The sequence below is a fragment of the Scyliorhinus torazame genome, chromosome 8 (assembly GCF_047496885.1).
Source record: "Scyliorhinus torazame isolate Kashiwa2021f chromosome 8, sScyTor2.1, whole genome shotgun sequence".
In the NCBI taxonomy this organism is placed as follows: domain Eukaryota; kingdom Metazoa; phylum Chordata; class Chondrichthyes; order Carcharhiniformes; family Scyliorhinidae; genus Scyliorhinus; species Scyliorhinus torazame.
Window position 1 is genome coordinate 154,508,511 of NC_092714.1, and position 23,375 is coordinate 154,531,885.

Sequence of the window (23,375 nt, forward strand, 5' to 3'; positions counted from 1 at the left end):
TGGTGGCGGGGTGGACAAAATGGCCGCCCCCATGCGTCGTACAGGTCTGGGGTGGTCCAAGATGGCGGCGCCCTTCCTCCCCTCGTGGTGGCCGGGACCCAAAATGGCGGCATCTGCGGGTCGCACATGGGGCGCTGGGGGGGTTGGGGAGCGTTAGGAACGCGCGGGGCTCCGTCATCGCTGGGGACAGCGGTGGTCGGGACCCAAATTGGTAGCGCCGGCGGGTCATACGTGGGGCGCGGGGGGGGTTTGGGGGACGTTAGAGACGCGCAGAACTCCCTCTTCTCCGGGGAGAGCGGTGGTTGGGACCCAAAGTGGTAGCGCCGGCGGGTCATACATGGGGCGCGGGGAGGGGGTTTGGGGAGCGTAAGCGGCGTGCAGGGCTCCCTGTTCTCCCGGGACCGCGGTGGTCGGGACCCAGAGTGGCTGCGCCTGCGGGTCGTACATGGGGCGCTTGGGGGGTTGGGAGCGTAAGTGGCGTGCAGGGCTCCCTGTTCTCCCAGGACAGCGGCGACCTCGCGGGACCGGCGCACAACCGCAAAATGGCCCTTTTTTCCGCAGCTCTTGCAGATCGCTGCGCGGGCCGGGCAGCGCTGCCGGGGGTGTTTCGCCTGGCCGCAGAAATAGCAGCGGGCGCCCCCGGTGCGACTTGGCGTTTGGACCGCGCAAGCCTGTGGGGTGTCCGGGGTGGGGGTGGGTTTGTCGCGACGGGTACGTACGGAGACCAATGGGCTGCCGCGCGGTCGGGTCCGTAGGCGCGGGTATTTCGCGCGGCCACGTCTAGGGAGGCTGCTAGGGCCCGTGCCTCTGAGAGTCCTAGCGACTCTTTTTCTAGAAGTCTTTGGCGGATTTGGGAGGAATTCATACCTGCCACAAAAGCATCGCGCATTAACATGTCCGTATGTTCATTTGCGTTCACCGACGGGCAGCTGCAGGCTCGTCCCAAAATTAGTAGCGCGGCGTAGAATTCATCTATCGATTCTCCGGGACTTTGCCGTCTCGTTGCGAGTTGATAGCGAGCGTAGATCTGGTTTACTGGGCGGACATAGAGACTTTTTAGTGCTGCGAACGCCGTCTGGAAATCCTCTGCGTCTTCGATGAAAGAGAAAATCTCCGTGCTTATCCTCGAGTGCAGGACCTGTAGTTTTTGGTCTTCTGTGACCTGGCCGGTGGCCGTTCTGAGGTCGGCCTCAAAACAAGTCTGCCAGTGCTTGAAAGCTGCAGCCGCGTTCACTGCGTGGGGGCTGATCCTCAGGCATTCCGGGATGATCCTGAGCTCCATAGTCCTTTAGTCACGCTTAATAAATTGTAGCGCACAAAGACTCCGAGAGACGAATAGAGTGAAGTCGATGAGGCTTTATTAAGCGTGACTGTTTCCCCCGCAGTTCGGTAGTAGACTGCCTGTGGGGGAGGACTCCAGGTACTTATACTCCGCCTTCAGGGCGGAGCTAGAGGTCAACGTCCAACCAGGACCCGGGATCTGTCAGCCAATGACATCATGGCTGCACAGTCCCAAATGACCCCTAATGCATACTACCACAACTGTGTGTAAATAAATGAGCATTGCTTTTGAACTTACCAACTGGTGTATATAGTCATTGATCAGTATTCGGTTCTGAACCTTGTGGCAGTGTCGAAAGATACCTGGCGACACTTGAGCAAACGTGATTAAATAGAGCCAAATTAAGAACCAACCAAAAGTTAGCAACATTTACTGGCGACATCTGACGGGACTCGATTTAGAAGTGGCCGAACCACTCCGAGAGAACCCAAAATTTGAATTGAGAATCCAATTGGGAACAGAAAGAAAAACCACAAGCGTCAAACAGTACTGATCAAGCCTCTGAGATTCGGAAGTGTGTTAATGCATGTGTACTAACAGGGATATAAGGTAAACCTGAGAGATTTTGTTGCGAAAAACTGTCGGGAGTTTTGTAGGCCGGAAATTAGCAAAAGCCGTACCCGGGTTTACATCACCGCTTTATCACCCCCTGTTCCAAATTCGGTAGAGATCCTAGTAGAGAGAATGGCAATGAAGACAATGGAACGCCTTATGAACCCCCAGGAATTCGAGGTCGCAGCGACCAGCAGTAGAGTAGTTCAGTGTCCCGTTTGGGAAAAGAGATCAGAAAATATCTCAAAGAGAGAAACAGGACCCGGGAGTATAGGACATACTTGGTGGGAGAACCTGTCAGAGATCCACAAGAAGAGCTTGGGAAAAGCTCGCAAGCCGATGGCAATCATGTCCTGTTTGGCACAATTGTGAGGCACAGAGGAGGTTGTTAGGACGCTCCGTAGAGAGATAGAGGAGAGGGACAGAAGTAGTGAGGTAGACGTGAGTGAGTTAGAGAAAGAGAATTGAGATCTGAAAGAGCAGTTAGCAGCAAGGGACAGAGAGGTGGATGATGCCAAGAGGGCACACCAGTCTTGTCTCGCGCATTTGAACAGCTTTCAGACACAATACGATAAGGCCTACCAGGACACGCAACGTGCGGTCTTGGTAAGACAAGAAACAGAACAGCAAGTTGAGAAATTGCAGAAACAGTGCAATGATTTAAAAGCAGCCCTACGAGTCCTCCATACTTCCATGATGGAACAAAGGCAGAGCTCCGTAGACCATGCAAAGTGCCGGAAGCAAATTGCAGAATTGCAATCTCTGCTGTCCGTGCAAAATGGATTTCAGAGTACATTCGGACCCCAATTAGATCAAGAAATCGGCCCCGATTGGCAGGAAATGAATGAGACTGCCCATAGATACGTACATGGGACATGTACGCAGGAAAAACCCCAGAAAAGGAAAGCGCCCCAACCCCCAACCGAACAGGCAGAACACACCCCCATGAATCCTGTGACCACACACCGCAGGGCCGCAGGAGAAAGAGAAGCAAATTTCCTTTATACAACCCCGTTAACCGTGACCCAATTACGGGACGCGTGTGGAAAAATTACACCATTCCTCCCACTTCAGACCCCCACCAATTTTTCGCGAAAGTCAGACAACAGGCAACCATGTACGGCCTGGACGAAAAGGAGCAAGTGAAGCTCACAGTTTTAAGCCTCGACACTTCAGTCGTAGCAGCCCTTCCCGACTCACAGAATGTAGGAGGGGGTACACTCCAAGAGATGCACACAGCGATCCTTGATGCGATCGGCTTTAACAGAGGAGACCCCGTAGAAGGCCTAAATAAGTGTAGGCAAAAGAAGACAGAGCACCCCACGGCGTTTGCTGGACGTTTGTGGATTTACTTTACCGCAGTTTTTGGAGAGTTAGCCCGCGCCCATTTGTCCCCAGATAATATGGCCAAATGGACCCAAATTCTAGTCTCCCATGCCACAGAAGCAGGATGAAAAGCTTGCGCAAATTCTGACCCCTCAGATGAGGCCCACAATGAAAAATGGTTTTTGAAGAGATTGTCCTGCGCTTGGGAGCAATCAATTTCAGGCAAAACTTCACTTATAACACCCGATGAAGAGCAGGTAGAAATGAACCCAGTTAAGGCACACCAGAATCCCGCATGGGTAAATGAGGGCAGGAACAGCCAACCCCAGCCCAAAGCTCAGGAATGTCATAATTGTGGACAGCTAGGACACTTTGCACGAGAGTGCAACGCGTCCCAGAAGCAGCAGAGAAACCAACAGACAGGCACCCTAAACAAGAATAGGGCAAAGCCGATCCATAGCGTTAGCGCCCGTTCAGAGTACAGACATGAACGGCACCGACTGATGGTGTTCGGGCTCCCCAACTTGGGTCTGCGACACCCTTTGGGACAAGTCCGGTAGACCGGTAGTAGCAGGCAAAGTTCGGGGACAACCCGTGGAATTTCTTTGGGACACAGGAGGGTCCCGCACCACACTCAATTATTCCATGATGTTCCAGCGAGACACGTGGCCCACAACAGACACCATTACACTCAGCGGTTTTACAGGCCATTTACAACAGGGACACATCACAGCCCCTATAGCAATACAGATAGGGAACATCGCAACCAAGCACCCCGTAGTTTTAGTTGATCTGCCCTAGACAGCAGAACATATCCTTGGGATCGATTTCATGAGCTCCCATAACCTCTCTTTTGACCCAGTGAACAAGTGTCTTTGGAAAATGGCAAAGGCAGCACGAGACCCCGCCACGCTCACAGTGCGAGAATACGTAAATAGGATTAGCTCGGTAGGAGACTTCTGGTTCAACCCTTGAGCCATTAGTGCAGACAAACAGGTTAGGGCAGTCCTGCAGGAACATAAAGCAGCATTTGCACAGCACAAACTCGACTGTGGCAATTTGACTGGCTTTGTGAATATTACAGGTCCCGACCCTAAACCCCAGAAGCAGTACGGATTTCCCCAGGAAGCGGAGGGAGAAATCCCCAAAGTGATAGAGAGTTTGTTGGATCAAGGTGTACTCAGATCAGTCGCCTCCACAAACAACGCACCGATTTGGCCCGTCAGGAAACCGGATGGATCATGGCGACTGACCATTGATTACCGGGAACTGAACAAAGTAACCCCAGCAGCAGCCCCCACCGTAGCCACGAGTCCCGAGACCATGCTCAAATAAGGACTCCAGTCAAAACCTTTTTCGGTTTTGGACATTAGTAACGGCTTTTGGTCCTTTCCATTGGCTAAAGCGTGCCAGTACAAATTCGCCTTTACATTCCAAGGGCAACAGTACACGTGGACGTGCCTTCCACAAGGCTTCCACAACTCCCCCTTCATTTTCCACCGACAGCTGGCAAATGGATTAGCAAAATTTTCCCGTCCCGATTGTCTGGTCCAGTATGTAGACGACTTGTTACTACAGACAGACACAAAGGGAGAGCACATTTCGCTTCTCGCTGAACTCCTAGCACTCCCAAAAGAAATTGGATGTAAAGTCAACCCCAAGAAGGCCCACATTCTGAAAGAGAAAGTGATTTACTTGGGAACAGTGATCACTCATGGTAAACGCGAGATCGAACAAAAGAGAATTGACTCGATCGTCAAATTGCCCCTTCCCCACAATGTCTCAGCCCTCCGTTCATTTTAAGGACTAGTTGGTTACTGCCAAAACCATATTGACGGTTTCGCCACTAAAGCAACGCCCCTTTCCGAACTTCTCAAGAAGCAGGCACCTTGGGAATGGCTTCCACAGGATACAGATGCTGTGTACGCTTTAAAAAGAGCACTCAGCACAGCCCCCGCACTACAGGTCCCAGATCCACATTCCCCGTACGCTATCGAAGTAGCAAGCACCGACTGAACCCTTTCGGCCGTGCTCCTCTAGGAACGCCACGACCAGTACGGATTTCCCCAGGAAGCGTTTGCCCCGTAGCATACGCCTCACGCATGTTAGACCCCGTAGAGCAAGGATTTTCTGCCTGTGAAAGGCACCTGCTCGCAGTTTTTTGCGCGGTGCAATACTTTGCATACATTACAGGCTCAACCCCATCACCATCCTCACAGAACACACCCCAACACAGCTATTGTTAGACGGCCGACTTAAAGTTGGCACAGTCAGCCAAATCCGCGCAGCCCATTGGACCCTTCTTTTGCAGGGACGGGACATCACGGTAAAGAGAACCAAAACCCACACATTCCTTGCCGATAATCTGCAGTATGCAGGCACCCCTCACGAATGTGAGATCATCACCACTAAACACAACACAGGCCCATTTATTCCCAGGAAAACAGGTAGTATACCCCAGAGACCCCAGCCCACAGACACGTGCGCACCCCTGAAGACATATGTGGATGGCTCATCCACAGTGTTAAATGGAGAGAGAATTACCGGTTGCGGTATATATGTAGAGGACGCGCAGGGAGGCGCCCTAGATGAAATTTCCTTGAAGTTGCCAGGACACTTAGGCTCGCAGGCAGCAGAGCTGCCAGCAATTGCGTATATTGTAGACCACCCAGACTCATTCCCGACCCCAGCAGACATCTATTCAGACAGCTTGTGTGTCTGCAATAGTTTGACAGAGTTCCTATCACTCTAGGAAACAAGAGGATTTGTTTCCGCGGACGGTAAACCCCTACCCTCAGCCCCATTACTCCGCCATATCTTAGAGACAGTGAAGGATAGGAAATACGGCATAATTAAGGTTCGCAGTCATCACCGTTCTTTCCCCCTGGAAGCGTTAAAGCCGAAGCCCTAGCGAAGGCAGGCTCCAGGCATGGTTATTTCTAGAACCCCCCCACAAGCACCCCAGTACACGCAGTTCAGGTCTCACAGACCAACATTCAGGATTTAGCGAAGGCACAGAAAGAGGACGAGAAACTCAGGGAAGATTTAAAGGGAACCTTTCCAACCCCGTACGACAAGTTTAAAAACGCAATCACCACACACGATGGTGTGATTTTAAAGGATGGCATTTATATAGTCCCCAGCCAGGACAGGAACCAGATCATTTGTCAGTTCCATGACAATCATGGACACCAAGGAATTGAACCCACCCTAGCCCACCTCAGACCGCTTTGCTGGTGGCCTGATTTAAAAATCGATGTCACACACTACGTAGAGAGTTGTTTAATCAGTGCCCAGAACAATCCGGACAGATATGCTAAAAAGGCTCAACTTAGCCATACCCGCCCCGTTAATGGACCATGGACAAATCTCCAGATAGATTATATAGGACCCCTACCCTCTTGCAGAAATGGTTACAAGTATGTGTTGGTGGTCATAGACACCTTCACAAAATGGGTGGAAGCATTTCCGTCAAGAACTAACACGGCCAAGACGACGGCTAAAATCTTAACACACCACATCTTTACAAGATGGGGCCTCCCACACAGTATAGAGTCTGACCAAGGCTCCCATTTCTCCGGACGTGTAATGAAAAACGTCCTCACGATTTTCGGAATTACACAAAAGTTCCATATCGCATACCACCCCCCAGTCGAGTGGTATAGTAGAACGAATGAATAGGACATTGAAAGCCACCCTCAGGAAAATGGTTCAGCAAAATAATAGTACCTGGGCTTCAGTACTCCCATTTGCTTTGATGTTTTTAAGAAACACGGTAGTCCACGTCCACTGGATACACCCCCCACACCCTCATGACCGGACGCCCCATGAAAGGCACTGAGTATTTACTAGGACTGGATTTGGCCAGCCCCGCAGTTGCAGCCCTCACACATGAAAACGCGGTCACAAAACTAGTACAGAACGCAAAGGCAGCCCAACTCGCCTCAGCAGTGAGACTTGGAACCAGGGAGAAACAGATCAAGGCCTGGTTCGACAAAACAGTACACACCACTGAGTTTACAGTAGGGCAACAAGTTATGCTTTCCCTTTACAACCCCAGTTCCTTCCTCTCCCTAAGATTTTCCGGTCCATACTCCATCTCGTCAGCCCCTCAGTATACAAAATAACCTATCCCAATGGTAAGCCTGCGCGGTTTCATATAAACCAGCTCAAGGCTTATGGCTCACAGAATAACCACACACACCACATCCTGCTTGCAGCAGACGATCACGACCCACCCACAGATGATGTATTCCTACCCCCCCCCAACCACTCCAGCCCGCCCTCAGACACGACTTCAACTCCGCCCCCAGAGGCATGACTCCGCCTCTCCCTTCCCTCAACCAGCAGCAACAGCGACAGTGATAGCGATCAAGATGACGACAGCCACAGCACACCACGATACGACTACACCAATGCACCAGGCCCCACTCCCAGTGAATCTGAGCATGATTCTACCGACCCATTTGAAATCACTTATATCAAAGCCCCTGACCCAGACCCACCGACCGACGATTACAGATTGAAGCATAGTAACTCCAACCCTGACACACGATTCTGGCACCGAGACAATTTGTTCAGGCTCATCTGGAATGATGAGATGGACCCCAATTCGCCCCAAGCAGCTTTAGCACGGTTACTACAGACAAGAGTTTGGCAGCCGGGAGAAGATGATGACTTGGAGTCTGACTCCCACCAAACAAATCCCTTTGCGACCCTGTTCGCTGTTGAGCAGTGAGGTGTCCAGATGATGGAGAAAAAAGGAACCGCTGGAGAGATACGGTGTCTTTCCTGATGGAACCTGCACCATGTTTGTTGAATGTTTGTTCGTTAGTGTTATCGTTAAGTGTTGTGTGTTAACTCGGAAAGTTTTTTCACGGCCCCACTTCACCACCCCCTTTGACGGCCAATGGCTGTTAGAGGATCTAGTTTGTCGACAGAACCTTGTTAAAGGTACAAGTTTGTCCCAGACAATACTTCAGAGGAACTAGTCTGTCGACAGAACCCGACTCATAGTTGCTCTCCTAATTTGAGAGGCAGCCCCCACGATGACCACATTCTTACCCGTTCTTGCCGGTTGCTCAGGCAGTGGAGAAAGGGCATTGGTCCCCGCCCTGCCTGAGGACCCCCCTCTGGTCAGCTACACTCGGGTAGAGCACATACAGCATGGATCACTGTCCTACCTGGGCATTCCATCCATTTCTTACCCGCCACGGCCCACACGCGCCCCATTTTGGCTCGTTACGTTCAAAATTCTTTTGTTTGGTTTTGGCAACCCTTAGGTTGCTTCCCTATGCTATTTACATCCTCAAACACTGGGATGGTAAATCACACAGGCTGCGAGACGGCTCGCAGTGCGGCAGTATTTTTTTTAGATGTCTAGTCCAAATATTTGTTTTTTTTTTAAATGAGGGAGTCACAGATGGTGACCAATTATAAAGGGAAATTGGCAGTAAAGGACAGACAGACAGACATACAAGATCTTAAGCAAGATAATAACAGAAATTATGCTTGTGTTCACAGAACTCCAGAAACCCAGGAACCACAGAGAAAGACAAAGAAGTCCGACAAAGTTGAAGACAGCCTTCGTGTTCACATGGATCTTAGCGGGATCCCTTCAGTTGCGCGCGGACGCTACCCCCCTGACCCCTACCACACAAACCGTAAATGACTCTCACCCCTGTAATACACGGAACCCCAAGATAACTAGCCCAGCGACAGCGAGCAATACCCCAACCTGGTGTGATACGTTTATCACCTGGTACTCACTCTCATATGTAGTCGAAGCACTCTTCGTGCTGGCGATACTTTGCAGTGTCGTGCAAACGTTTAGAGTCAGGAAATGGCGAAACAGAGCATATCGCTCTCGCACCCCGGTATACAGATTTAGGTCCCCCATTTTCGGATTTCACCAGACCCCCGAACCCATTTGGATGGATTAAAGAGCATACATTTTGTTTAATGTATTTGATGGAATAAAGAGATGTAAACCTCTGTGTCTGACTGCCAGGCCAGAGAAATTTGTGTGCTGCTATTTTGTACAGTTTAAGATTTATAGATTATTTTTGGATTGTTTGTATTTTTGGATTGTTTAAATGAGGATAGTTTATTGAGAATAGTTAGAGGTCCCAGTTTTTTTATTTTTCTATAATGCATGTATTAATGTCGTAGCGCCCCGTAGAATTTTTTGATAATGAATGTACTTAAAATGGTTTAGGTAAAATTGTGTTGCATAGGATAGGAGAGTGTAGAGCCTAAGGATGGGTGCCCCGGGGATCAGAGGATGGTAATGTGATCCTTCAAGCTTTGCGTTGAGGATCACAAGGAGGGAGTGTAGCCATCTGGGATGGCCACGTTCCGATTACAAAATGGAGACTTGCAAAGACTGCAGGGAAAATTGGACATTGCTAAGAAACAAGCAGGTGCAAGCTCTGTCTGTTGATTAGAACCTTAAACGCTTAGATAGGACAGAAACTACCAAACGATTTACATACTAATGAGCCATCTCCGGGGACAAAAGGGAAACATTTAGATACACAATGTTAGGATAGACTCCCCGGCACCAGAAGAAGCTAAGACAACGCTGACTGACAGTCACCAGGACACGCCCAGCGATCAGGGAACCACCCCTCTATTGGAGGAAAATTGATACCGATGATTGGGAAAAACCCAATTAGTTGAGGCCAAGTTCAAGGCCTGCCCAAAAGAGCGCAATAAAAGGCATCCCCCAAGGGAGAAAGACCTCCTTTGGCTTTGGCTCTCAGCGAAGAGAGAGACCTGCCTAGCAGCTATAGCAGACCAAGTAAGTTCCAAGTCAATGCACGCTCCGAGATAGACGCTCCTAGTTGCTACCCTGTAAACAGCTCAACCCAGCAGCCTCAGAACCGAGCAACGGCCATTGTTCCTCTGACTGAGTGGGCGCCCAAAGCTAAGTATAGGCTTTAGTAATAGTGGTAGTTTAGTTTGTAGAGTTTGACAGTGTGTAAATAAATGAGCATTGCTTTTGAACTTATTAACTGGTGTATCGAGTCATTGATCAGTATTCGGTTCTGAACCTTGTGGTGGTATTGAAAGATACCTGGCGACTCTTGAGCAAACGTGATTAAATAGAGCCAAATTAAGAACCAACCAAAAGTTAGCAACAGGGGACATGGTGGAAGCAGGTGCAATAGTGACGTTTAAGGGGCATCTTGAAAGATACATGAATAGAATGGAAATGGAGGGATTCAGACCCTCGAAGTGCAGAAGATTTTAGTTTAGACAGGCACCATGATCGGCGCAGTGTTGGAGGGCCGTAGGGCCTGTTCCTGTGTTGTACTTTTCTTTGATCTTCTTTGTTCTTCGGTGGACTTTCAAGTGATGCAATAGACCATCAACCAATTACCATGCACCCTGGGAGACTGGGTCAATTGTCCACAGTTTTGAACAATTGTGTATGAAAGCAGAAAAGCAAGAATTGAAAAACCTTAGGATATAACAAGTGAGATACAACATCTTGAGATGACTTGATTTATTGATGTAACATTAGACATACCAGCTCTCTAACATTTTCTTTGCTTGCACCTTTTTCTGCACAGAGGTTGCATGAAAACGGCTGATCTCTGCCCTGGTGAAGCCCAGCTCGCAGGCCACGATCGTCCATTGAAAGCCCAGGTCTCTGGCAAGTTCCTGGACAGACTTCAGGTTGATCACTGCATCCTGATCCAGGAATAGAACTTTTAAAACAACATACGAAAGATGCCAGAAATACATTCAAAGCAGAAACGTCAGTGAATAAAACTTTAGAGTAAGTCAATAGAATTGCGATTTGAGGCAAATGAGGATGATGACTCTAGATCCAAGATGAAATGCAACTAATGGATGATAGACACCAGTAAAAAGTTTTACACAATGGGGCTGTTGATTCTGGTGCAGTCACTGTCAGAGTGAGTGACTGAACAAAGACCGATTCAACAGTTAAGAACATATTAGATAGGAAACAAATGAAGGACAGACCTCCCAGTGACCTCTTTCCTTATTCTCTCCCAATCTTAGTTGCTCCCCTCATCATGCCCTATTCCTGGAAACTTTCCCCCACCCCTCTCCGATCACTGCACCTCCCCCTCCCTATTACTTCCCCTCCAGATCCCTCCCACTCCAGATCCCTCCCCCTCCGGATCAGTGCCCCACTTAATCCTGATCACTGCCCCCCTCCAGATCTTTGCCCGTCTGCCTCTGACCACTGCCGCTTCCCTCTTGATCACTGCTCCTCCCTAGTTTTATTACTAGAGGCTTAGTGTATAAAACAAAGAAGTTATACACTGAGAGCTGGTGAGTGAGGGGAATTAAGGGTTAAATACTTTATAAAGTCTAGTTTCTTCTTTAATTTAGCAATGAACACAAATTGACTCCTTAAGTTAAGAGAAAAGGGTATACCAGCTCTCCGGAGCAGTTGCTGCCAGTTAAGTAGAAATTGTTTTTCAGAAGCTTGAATCAGTTATTTTTCAGAAGTATTAAATCAGGCCTGCCCCTGTGCTGCATTGTCTGCCCTAATTACACAGAGTGTAAATTGGAGGTTTGGTAAGTGAGGGAATTCAGTGAGGGAGGTGCTTCTTTCTTTTCCTACCTTTTTTCAGCCTCCACTAGCTGGCTCTTATTTCAGTACAGAGGAAGAAGCTGATTGGTGAGTGACTGGTAAGTTATTCTAATTGTAATAAATCGTTTTGAAAATTAGGGTATGGCAGGGCAGTTCGGCCGAGTGTAATGTGTATCCTGCGGTTATGTGGGAAGCCATGGATTCATCATGTTTCCGAGATGAAAACATCTGCAGGAAATGCCATTGGCTGCAGAAGCTGAGCTCTGCGTTCTGGAACATGAATGGTGGCTGGAGTCACTGTGGTACATCCATGAGTCTGAGAACTATGGGGATAGCATGTTGTGGTCACACTGTAAGCTAAGAGTGTGCAGGCAGAGCGGAAATGGATGACCGCCAGGCAGTCTGAGAGAACCAGGTAGGTAGTTTGGGAATCCCCAACTCTATCTGTCTTGCTGATCGGTTTTCCATTTTGGATAATAATGAAGGTTATGGTTCCCCAGGGGAGGGTACCTTAGCACCATGGGTGGATCAGCTGCACAGAGTGGGAGAAAGAACAGTGGAGCAGCAATAACTGTGGCAGTAAATGTGACTCCAAGATGGTGTGCTGTGTCCCTGGTATCAGGGGCAAGGACGTCATGGAATGGCTGCAGGACATCATTTTGGGAGAGGGAGAACAACCAGAGGTCTACATTGATACTAACTGTGGTGATGTGCATCATTGTAAATGCATGTAGGCTAGCTAGACACTAGAGGGAGCACCAGAAACATCTCACACACACACTCAACCAATAGATCAGTTAGATAGGATGCGACCAATGGACATTCACGATGCACACGGAGGTGACACACCACAGAGGGGCCATTATACCAACCCATATATAAAGGACACCACACACATGATCTGCCTCTTTCCAGTGGAGACAGTCAGTGAGTAGAGACACAGGGTTGATTCAATATTACACCCACCACGTGGATTGCAGCAGCTGGTTAGTCAGTCTGGGTAGCTATAGTAGGATTAGCAGTAGTGTTGAACCCGAGTAATAGAAGTGTAAATAGTTTAATAAACGTGTTGAAGTTATCTCCACTTCTGAACCTTCCTTTGTCAAGTGCACCACAAGGGAGCCACTTATGTTACACCTACAACATAACAAATCACTAACGACAAGATTGGAAGAGGGAAGCAGGATCTCAGGATTACTCCCGGGGCTATTTGCGAGTAGGCTTGGGAATAGGAGGATTGATGAACAAAGAACAACACAGCACAGGGACATGCCCTTCAGCCCTCCAAGCCTGTACCAGTCATGATACCACCCTTGGCCAAAACCCTCAGCACTTCCTAGTGCCGTATCCCTCTGTACCCATCCTATCCATGTATTTGTCAAAATGCCTTTTGAACGCTGTTAATGTATCTGCTTCCACAGCCTCCCATGGCAGCGCATTCCGGGCACTCACCACCCGCTGTGTAAAAGCCCTGCTTCGCACATCTCCTCTAAATTATGCTGCACAGACCTTAACCTATGCCCCCTCATGACTGACCCCTCCACCCTGGGAAAGAGTGACTGCCCATCAACTCTATCCATGCCCCTCATAATCTTGTAGACCACTATCAGGTCATCCCTCAACCTCCATCTTTCTAATGAAAACAGTACGAGTCTATTTAGTTCTCCACATAGCTAACACCCTTCAGACCAGGCAACATTCTGGTAAACCTCCCCTGCATGCGAATGGAAAATTGAGGTTTGGAGGGAAGGCATCAGATTTCTAAGGAATTGATCCCATTCTGGGACATGTGGGACCTGTACAAGATGGAGGGTTACACCTTAACAGGATTGGGACTGATATCCTCACGGGGACATTTGCTACTGCTGTTGGGGAAGGTTTAAACTAGCTTGTCAGGGGGATGAGAACCTGAGGGGTAGCTCAAATTGGAAGGAAGTGAAGCTAGTAACAGGAAGTAGAAAACTAGCAAGTGAAATTAGAAGGCATAAAAAAAGCAAACACCAAATAGGCTTAGAAAATGGAATCAAAAAGACAAAGTTAAGGGCATTCTACCTGAATGCATGAAGCGTTTGCAACAAGTTAGATGATCTAAATAGAGGTAAATGGGTACGATTGTAAATAGAGGTAAATGGGTACGATTGTAAATAGAGGTAAATGGCGCCCAAGACTGGGTACTGAATATTCAAGGATATTCAACATTTAGGATGGATAGGGAAAAAGGAAAAGGAGGTGGTGTTGCGCTGATAATACGGGCTGGACCCAGTACATTAGTGAGGAAGGATCTCAAATCGGAAGAACAAAATGTGGAATCTACTTGGGTGGAGCTAAGAAATAGCAAGAGGTAGCAAACAGTGGTAAGTGTTACCTTTCGGCCCACTAACAGTAATGATACTGTGGGGCATACTGATCAGATCATAGAAGCATGTAACGCAGGTAATGCAGTGATTATGGGTGACTTCAATCTGCTTATAGACTGGGTAAACCTAATGAGAACTGATGTTGTGGAGGACACATTTCTAGAGTGTTTGATATGATTATCTAGAATAGTATGTTGAGGAAACGACTAGAGAACAGACTGTCTTAGACCGAGTATTATGCAATGTGGAAGGTCTAATTAATAACTTTGCTGTAGAATAACTTTTAGGTATGAGTGACCATAACATGATTTTTACATCAAGTTTGAAAGTGAGGTCGTTGGATCTGAAACAAGGGTGCTAAATTTGAACAAAGGAAATTATGAAGGTATGAGGGGAAAATTGGCTGAGGTGGACTGGGAAAATACATTAAATGGTATGACAGCATATAGACAATCGTAGGATAATCTTTAAAAAATGATTACATAATTTATAGAACTATACATTCTTTCAAGGCACAAAAAACCCAATTTATTTTCCCACAAAAAAAACAAAAAAAAAGTCAGTCAACTGTGGCTAACAAAGGAAGTTAAGGGTTGTCTAAAATTGACATAAAAGGTTTATAAAATTCCAGAAACAGTCGCAAATCCGAAGATTAGGAGCATTTTAGAATAAAGTAAGTAAAGTCGCCATAATCTCAGATGACCATCTTTGAGAGGGAGAACTGACTGGTGGTGAGGTGGACAGGAGAGGTGCAAGGTTGAGAAGGCCCGGCATTTATGTATAACCTCAACCAGTACAGGAATTGAGCCCAAGCTGTTGGCCTTGCTCTGCATCACGAACCAACTCTTTAGCCAACTGAGCTAAATCAACCCCCACCATCGGGAACATTCTTTCTGAATCTACCCTGTCTAACCCTGTTAGAATTTTATAAGTTTCTATGAGATCTTCTCTGATTCTTCAAATCTCCAATGAAAATAATCTTAACTGACTTAGTCTCTCCTGATATGACAGTCCCACCATCCCAGGAATCACCCTGGTAAACCTTCGCTGCGTTCCCTCCACAGCAAGAACATCCTTACTTAGATAAGGACACCAAAACTGGATACAATATTCCAGGTGTGGCCTCACCAATGCCTTATACAATAGCAGTAAAACATTTCTATTCCTATACTCAAACCCCCTCGGTATGAAGGCCAACATACCATTTGCCTTCTTTATTGCCTGCTATCCTTTCATGTTTACTTTCACTGACTGATGAACATGGATACCAAGGTCTCGCTGAGTATCCACCTCTCTCAATTTACACCTATTAAAATAATAATCTTCATTCCTACTTTTGCTGCCAAAGTGGATGACCTCACATTTATCCACATTATACTGCATCTGCCATGCATATGCCCACTCACTCAGCCTGTCCAAATCCCGCTGAAGCATCTCTGTATCCTCCTCACAGCTCACCCTCCCACCCAACTTTGTATATCTGCAAATTTGGAGATAATAAATTTAGTTCCCTCGTCCAAATAACATGAACAGTTGTGGTCCTAGCACAGATCCCTGTGGTGCCCCACAAGTCACTACGTGCCAATCAGAAAGAGACCCATTTATTACAACGTTTTGCTTCCTGTCTGTTAACCAGCTTTCTCTCCAGCTCAAGACACTACCCATAATCCCATGCGCTTTAACTTTACATATTAATCTGCTGTGTGAGACTTTGTAGAAAGCCTTTTAAAAGTCTAAATAAACCACATCCCCTGGTTCTCCCTGGTCATCTCTACTTGTTCCATCTTCAAAGAATTCTCGTAGATTTATCAAACATGATTTTCCTTTCATAAATCCATGCTGACTTTGTTGATTACACCACTGCTTTCGAAATGCTGTGCTATGAAATCCTTGATAATGGACTCCAGTAACTTCCCTATTACCAACGTTAGGCTCACTGGTCTTGTTCCATGTTTTCTCTCTAACCTCACTTTTTGAATAGCGGGGTTATATTAGCTACCCTCCAATATGTAAGAACCAATCCAGAGTCCATAAACCTTTGGAAAATTACCACCAATGGATCTACTTACATCCCATTTAATTTCCCCACAATCATTTCTTTGAACATAGAACATACAGTGCAGAAGGAGGCCATTCGGCCCATCGAGTCTGCACCGACCCACTTAAACCCTCACCCTATCCCCATAACCCAATAACCCCTCCCAACCTTTTTGCTCACTAAGGGCAATTTATCATGGCCAATCCACCTAATCTGCACATCTTTGGACTGTGGGAGGAAACCGGAGCATCCGGAGGAAACCCACGCAGACACGGGGAGAACGTGCAGACTCTGCACAGACAGTGACCCAGCGGGGAATTGGACCTGGGACCCTGGCGCTGTGAAGCCACAGTGCTATCCACTTGTGCTGCCATGCTGCCCAATACTTTACTAATACTAATTACCTTCAGCTCCTCGCTAAAAAATATTTCTGCTACATAATTCATGTCTTCCTTAGTGAAGACAGAAGCAGAATAAAAATGTCGTTCCTCAGTCATTTCATTGTACCCTGTTATGAATTCCCCCATCTCTTTACATACCAAAGACATTTTTACATACTGTTTTTATGTTCCCTGCTAGTTCACTTTCAAATTGTATTTCCCCCCTCTTAATCAACCCCTTGGTCTGCCTTTGCTGAATTCTAAGCTGTTCCCAATTCTCAGGTCTATTGCTTTTTCTAGCTAATTTGTATGCCTCTTATTTGAATATAATACTGTCACTAATTTCCCTTGCAAGCCATGGTTTGGCCACAGTTCCCTTTCTACTCTTGCACCAAATAGGAATAAACAACATTTGGAGTTCATAGAATCATCATAGAATTTACAGTGCAGAAGGAGGAGGCCGTCGGCCCATTGAGTCTGCACTGGCCCTTGGAAAGAGCACCCCACTTAAGCCCATGGCTCCATCCTATCCCCGTAACTCCGTAACCCAGTAACTCTCCCCAACCTTTTTGGACACTAAGGGCAACTTATCATGGTCAATCCACCTTACCTACACATCTTTGGACTGTGAGAGGAAACCAGAGCACCCAGAGGAAATGGGGACACAGGGAGAACGTGCAGACTCCGCACAGACATTGACCAAGCTGGAAATCGAACCTGGGAACCTGGAGCTGTGAAGCAACAGTACTATCCACTGTGCTACTGTGCTTCACCTATTCATTCCTTGAATGCCTGCCATTGTCTCTTCGCTGTCCTTCCTTTCAGTAATGTTTCCCAAGTCTGTCATAGCCAGCTCATGCCTCATACCATCATAGTCACCTTTATTGAGGTTCAGGACCCTGGTCTCAGAATCAACACTCACTATTCGTCCTGATAAAGAATTCTACTATATTATGGTCGCTCATCCCCAATCTCACAACTAGATTGCCAACTAATCCTTTCTCATTGCACAACACCGAGTCCAAGATGGCCTGCTCCCTTGTTGGTTCCGCAACATACTGGTCCAGAGAATCAGTACATATGCACGACAAAAAATCCTCCTCTACTACACTGTGACTAATTTGAGTCACTCAATCTATATGCAGATTAAAGTCACCCATAATCACAGATGTTCCTTCATCACATGCATCTCTGATTTCCTGTCTAATGATATTCTCAACATTACCACTGCAATTTGGTGGTCTGTATACCACCCCTACAAATGTTTTTACCCCTTGATGTTTCTTAACTGCACCCAGACAGATTCCACATTATAGGTACTAATATCTTTCCTCAATATTGTATCAACATGAAAAGAAAATGTTTGGCTAAGACAAGTGTGGGTGAATTACAGACAGGGTTAGGAGAATTCATAATGGGAAATAGAAAAATGGCAGAGAAGCTAAATGATTACTTTGTGTATGTCTTCACTGAAGAAGATATAAGAAATCTCCCAGAGTTATAGATCCAATGGACTAGGGAGAAGGAAGAATTGAAGGAAATTAATATTGGTAAGATGGTTGTATTGGAGAAATTAATGGGACTGAAAGTTGACAAGTCCCTGGGACCTGTTATGCATCCCAGAGTGTTGACTAATAATAATAAATCACTTATTGTCACAAGTAGGCTTCAATGAAGTTACTGTGAAAAGCCCCTAATCGCCACATTCTGGCACCTGTTCGGGGAGGCTGGTACGGGAATTGAACCCGCACTGCTGGCATTGTTCTGCATTGCAAGCCAGCTATTTAGCCCACTGTGCTAAACCAGCCCCTGTAAAGAGGTTACTTTGGAGATAGTGGATGCATTGGTGCTCATCTTCCAAAGTTCTACAGATTCTGGAATGGTTCCTGAAGTTTGGAAGGTAGCAAATGTCACCCCATTATTTAAGAAGGGAGGGGGGGAAAAAAACAGGAATTATAGGGCTGTTAGCCTTAATCAGTGGTAGGGAAAATGCTCAAATCTATTATCAAGGATGTGATAAATGGACACTTCGACAATCATCATATGATCGGGCATTCATGGATTTATGAATGGGAAATCATGTTTGACAAACCTGTTGGAATTTTCTGAGGATGTTGCTAACAGGATTGATAAAGGGCAGCTGATGAACATACATGCTGCGCCGTATGGGAGAATCGCTGTTCGCGCCATTTTTTCCGGCGGCGTTGGTCCGACGCCAGCAGGCGATTCGCCGAGGAGCGGAGAAACGGCGGCATTTGCGCTGGCGTGTTGGCGCGGCGCCTGTTCCGGGCCACTGTCCGCGGCCGGGCCGCTGATTTTCCAGCCTTGATGGGCCGAGCGGCCGCGCGGAAACGGCAGAGTCCCGCCGGCGCCGTTCACACCTGCTCACAGCCGGCAGGAACTCTGCGCGTAGAGTCAGGAAGCGGCCAGTGGGGGGGGGGGGGGGGGGGGGGGGGGGGCGGTGGGGGGGGGGTGGCGCTCCTTCACCGGAGGGGGGCCTCCGATGGGGTCTGGTCTGCGATCGGGAACAAACCGATCGGCGGACCGGCCTCTCCAGCCCCAGCCCTATTTTATTATGCCGCCGGCTCCTGAACCCCCACGCCATGTTGCGTCAAGATTGGCGCGTTGAGGAAGTCCCCCGCGCATTCACGGGTTGGCGTGGCCCAACTGCGCATGCGCGGGTTGGCGCAGCGTCACTGCGCATGCGCGGGTTGGCGCGATACCGAGTTGGCACCGAGAAGGGAGGCTGGAGCGGCGTGAGCTGCTCCAGCACCATGCTGGCCCCCTATGGGGGCCAGAATCGGTAGTGCCCGCGCCCATTTTGCGCCATCGTGAAACGCGACGGTGTTCACGACGACGCGAACACTCTGCCTCCATTTCGGAGAATCCTGCCCACTATATCTGGATTTTCAGAAGTCTTTTGATAAAGTTCCCCACAGGAGGTTGATTAGCACAATTAATGTACATGGGATAGGAGGCATGGGTTCAGGTTTGACTAACAGGCTGAAAACAGAGAGCAGGAATAAATGGGTCATCCTGTAGTTGGCAGGATGTGGCTAGCGGGATATCGCAAGGATCAGAACTTGGGCCCCAGCTGTTCACAATGTATATCAATGATTTGGATGTGGGGATCAAGTGTAATATTTCCATGTTTGCGCATGGTACACAGCTAGGTGGGATTGTGTGTTGTGAGGAAGATGTAAAGTGGCTACAGGAGGATTTGGACAGACAGTGGCAAGAATATGGCAAAATGAATAGAATGTGGAAATATGTGAGGTATTCCACTTTTGTACAAGGAACAGATGTGCAGAGTATTTCCTAAACGGTAAGAGATTAGAAAGTGTAGGTGTACAAAGGGACCTGGGTGAACTTGTTCATAAGTCACTGAAGGGCAGCAAGCTATTAGGAAGGCTGATGGAATGTTAGTCTTTATCACAAGATGATTTGAGTACAAGAGTAGTGAGGTCTTGTTTCAATTGTACAAAAGCCTGGTTAGACCCCACCTGGAGTACTGTGTGCAGTTTTTGTCCCCTAACCTCAGAAAGGATATTATTGCCCTAGAATGAGTGCAACAAAGGTTCATCAGACTTGTCCCAAGATGGTGGGACTGTCTTATGAAGAGAGATTGGGGAAACTGAAAATGTATTTTCTATAGAGTTTCGAAGAATGAGAGGCGAACTCATTGAAACATACAAAATACTTTAAGGAATAGACAGGGTAGATACAGGTAAGATGTTTGCCTTGGTTGGGGAGTCTAGAACCGGGGGCATGATTTCAAAATAAGGGAGATGCCACTGAGGACTGAGATGAGGAGAAATTAAATTTCACAGAGGGTTGTGAATCTTTGGAATTTTCTAACCCAGAGGGCTGTGGAAGTTCAGTCACTGAGTATGTTTAAAGGAGAGATTAATAGATTTCTAAATACCAGTGGCATAAAGGGACATTAATGTAGGGAAAAAGACATTGAAGTGGATGATCAGACATAAGCAGATTAAATGATGGAACAGGCTCAATAGGTCGAATCGCCTACTTCAGTCCTATATTTCTAACCTTTATGAAACATTGACTAAACCTCATTTGCAGTATTGTATCTCAATTTCGGGCACCACACTTCAGCAAGGATGTTGGGGTCTTATACTGGCTGCAGATCAATTTACTAGTATGTTAGGAAGGATGCTAAACCTTCAGCTATGTCAAGAGTTAGTTACCTTCGGGCAGAGAAGGTTATGGGGAAATTTTATAACGTTTCATATTAAGAAGGATTTTGATTGAGTAAATAAACAGAAACAGTTTATACTTGCAGAACAGTCAGTCACAAGAGGGCATGGATTTAAGGAGGGGGCAGAATATTTTTAATGCAATGAGTTATGGAAAGCACTGCCTGAAAACAAATTCAGGAATAACTTTCAAAAGGGCAATTTTGCAGGGTGTGGGGAAGGAGCAGGCTCCATTCGTTTGGAGTGAATGGCTCTCACAAAGACCCAGCACGATAGGCTGAATGGCCTTCCCCTGTGAGTAGGGATCAAAGAACTGACCTACTGTAGAGATTGGTGTATAATAATAATAATAATAATCTTTATTGTCACAAGTAGGCTTACATTAACACTGCAATGAAGTTACTGTGAAAAGCCCCTATTCGCCACATTCCGGCGCCTGTTCGGGTACATTGAGGGAGAATTCAGAATATCCAAATTACCTAACAGCACATCTTTCAGGACTTGTGGAAGAAGACCAGAGCTCCCAGAGAAAACCCACGCAGATATGGGGAGAACGTGCAGACTCCACACAGAACAGTGACCCAAGCCGGGAATCGAACCTGGGACCTTGGTGTTGTGAAGCCATAGTGCTAACCACTATGCTCCTGTGCTGCCCGCCAATCAGTGATATAAGTTGACCTTTGAATCCTCCAAATCCACCCAAGAACAGGGGTTGTCACGATATTCAGATAAACATATCATGGTGTAAACACACATACACACTGATGGACAGATCAACAGACCAATCAACACACACGCAACATCACAGCCAATCACCAGTGAGAGCACACGCACTATAAAACGGAGAACACCACAGTTCCCACTCATTCCAGCAGGAGACAGCTCAGGGCACAGAACTCACAGCGTGCCACTCAGACATACACCATGTGCTGAGTGCCTCTCTAGGATAGTGTTAGGGCTGGGTCCACAGGTTAAAGGGTAAAGTACGAACCACAGTCATAGGTTTACAGATGTTGTTATCAAGAGTAATAAAACAGAGTTGTACCATCTACGACCGTGTTGGTTCGTTTGTATAGCGGAACACCCAACACGACAGGGGTTAACTTAGACACCAAGGATAAAAGTGAACCACTGACTTGCGTTGAATGGCAGCCATTTTGAAATGTCATTGGCACCTGAGGCAAAGAGTGAGTGTGTCTTAAGCTCCCACACAACACAACCCATACCACCTGCTTGACCCCTTGTGTCCAGTTATAACATCTGGCCTGCGGAATCCTACCAACTGTCCTGGCTTGACACAATTCACACCTCTTTCACCTGGGGTTACCCCATCTCTGGATCTGTAAAGATTTAATCACCTGCTAATGCTCGCATTCCAAGCATTGTCTGGCATCTTTGAATCTGTCTATATATATGTTTCTGGAACATACCTCTTCATTCACCTGAGGAAGGAGCAGCGCTCCGAAATCTAGTGACATCGAAACAAACCTGTTGGACAGTAACCTGGTGTTGTAAGACTTCTTACTGTGCTCATCCCAGTCCAACGCCGGCATCTCTACATCCAGTTATAAGGTATCAGGAAGTAAAACATCCGTTTGTGGGGTGGCAAATTGAAGCTGACCACTAATGCGAGTACAACATGACTGAAAAGGTGATTGAATTATTCTGAATTAGCACAAAGTCATGATTTCTCAGGCCGGAAAAAAGGGGTCGTCTTAAACACTGCAACAACTTATACAGCCCAATTTATGTTATACTATGTGTGTCAGTCTCTGGGGATTACTGAGATTAAATAGAGTGGAGAAGGTTCACATGGAGCATAAATACAACATAGACCAATTGGGCCGAATGGCCTATTTGTGTGTAAAATTCAATTTAACTTCACTGTGTTTTCAACCATTGCAATCGTGTATACTTGCCTCCTGGGTACTACAAGGCATGGTTATCGGTAAGTGGATGTTGTGGATTTCCGGGATCCTCTTTATGCTTGAATCTGTTGAGAGCTGAATGTTGAGATGAGAGTAGGATTAATCTTCTATTCAGCCACAAATCTCAACAAGATAAAACGTTAAGATCAACCAACCTACCCTGCTTTGTTTCAACTGTTTTCTTGCGGGCAAAGCGAGAGACAGTCAAGAGAAACCCAGGAGAGAGTTCAGTCACACGACAGGAATTAAATGTTGCTATGCTGTAACTAAAACATAACAGGTCTGACCATGTTGTTAAAAATTAAATAAGTAGTTTCATGCTCCACAAAGCAGTAATCCTTGAAAAGATAGGAATGCTGGGTGTTAAATCAGTGTGCAGCTCAGAGACTAGACCTGACCAGGTGTTAAATCAGCGTATAGCTCAGAGACGAGACCTGACCAGGTGTTAAATCAGTGTGTGGCTCAGAGACTAGATCACACCAGGTGTTAAATCAGTGTGTAGCTCAGGAGACTAGAACAAGTGTTAAATCAGTGTGTGGCTCAGAGACTAGACCTGACCAGGTGTTAAATCAGTGTGTGGCTCAGAGACGAGACTTGACCAGGTGTTAAATCAGTGTGCAGCTCAGAGACTAGACCTGACCAGGTGTTAAATCTGCGTAT

General features: G+C 47.0%; 1 protein-coding gene across 1 annotated transcript in view; it reads right to left on the bottom strand.

Annotated features, from left to right (window-relative positions):
• The window catches only part of LOC140428788 (uncharacterized), a 37,108-nt gene extending 14,115 nt beyond the window's left edge, over positions 1–22,993 (bottom strand). Inside the window, exons 1-3 of the mRNA XM_072515477.1 lie at positions 22,875–22,993; positions 22,707–22,790; positions 10,755–10,918 (exon numbers count right to left, since the gene is read on the bottom strand). Of these exons, the coding sequence (XP_072371578.1) occupies positions 10,755–10,918; positions 22,707–22,727 (185 nt within the window). The 5' untranslated portion in view covers positions 22,728–22,790; positions 22,875–22,993. The remainder of the gene's footprint in view (positions 1–10,754; positions 10,919–22,706; positions 22,791–22,874) is intronic.
• Positions 22,994–23,375: the final 382 nt, after the last annotated feature.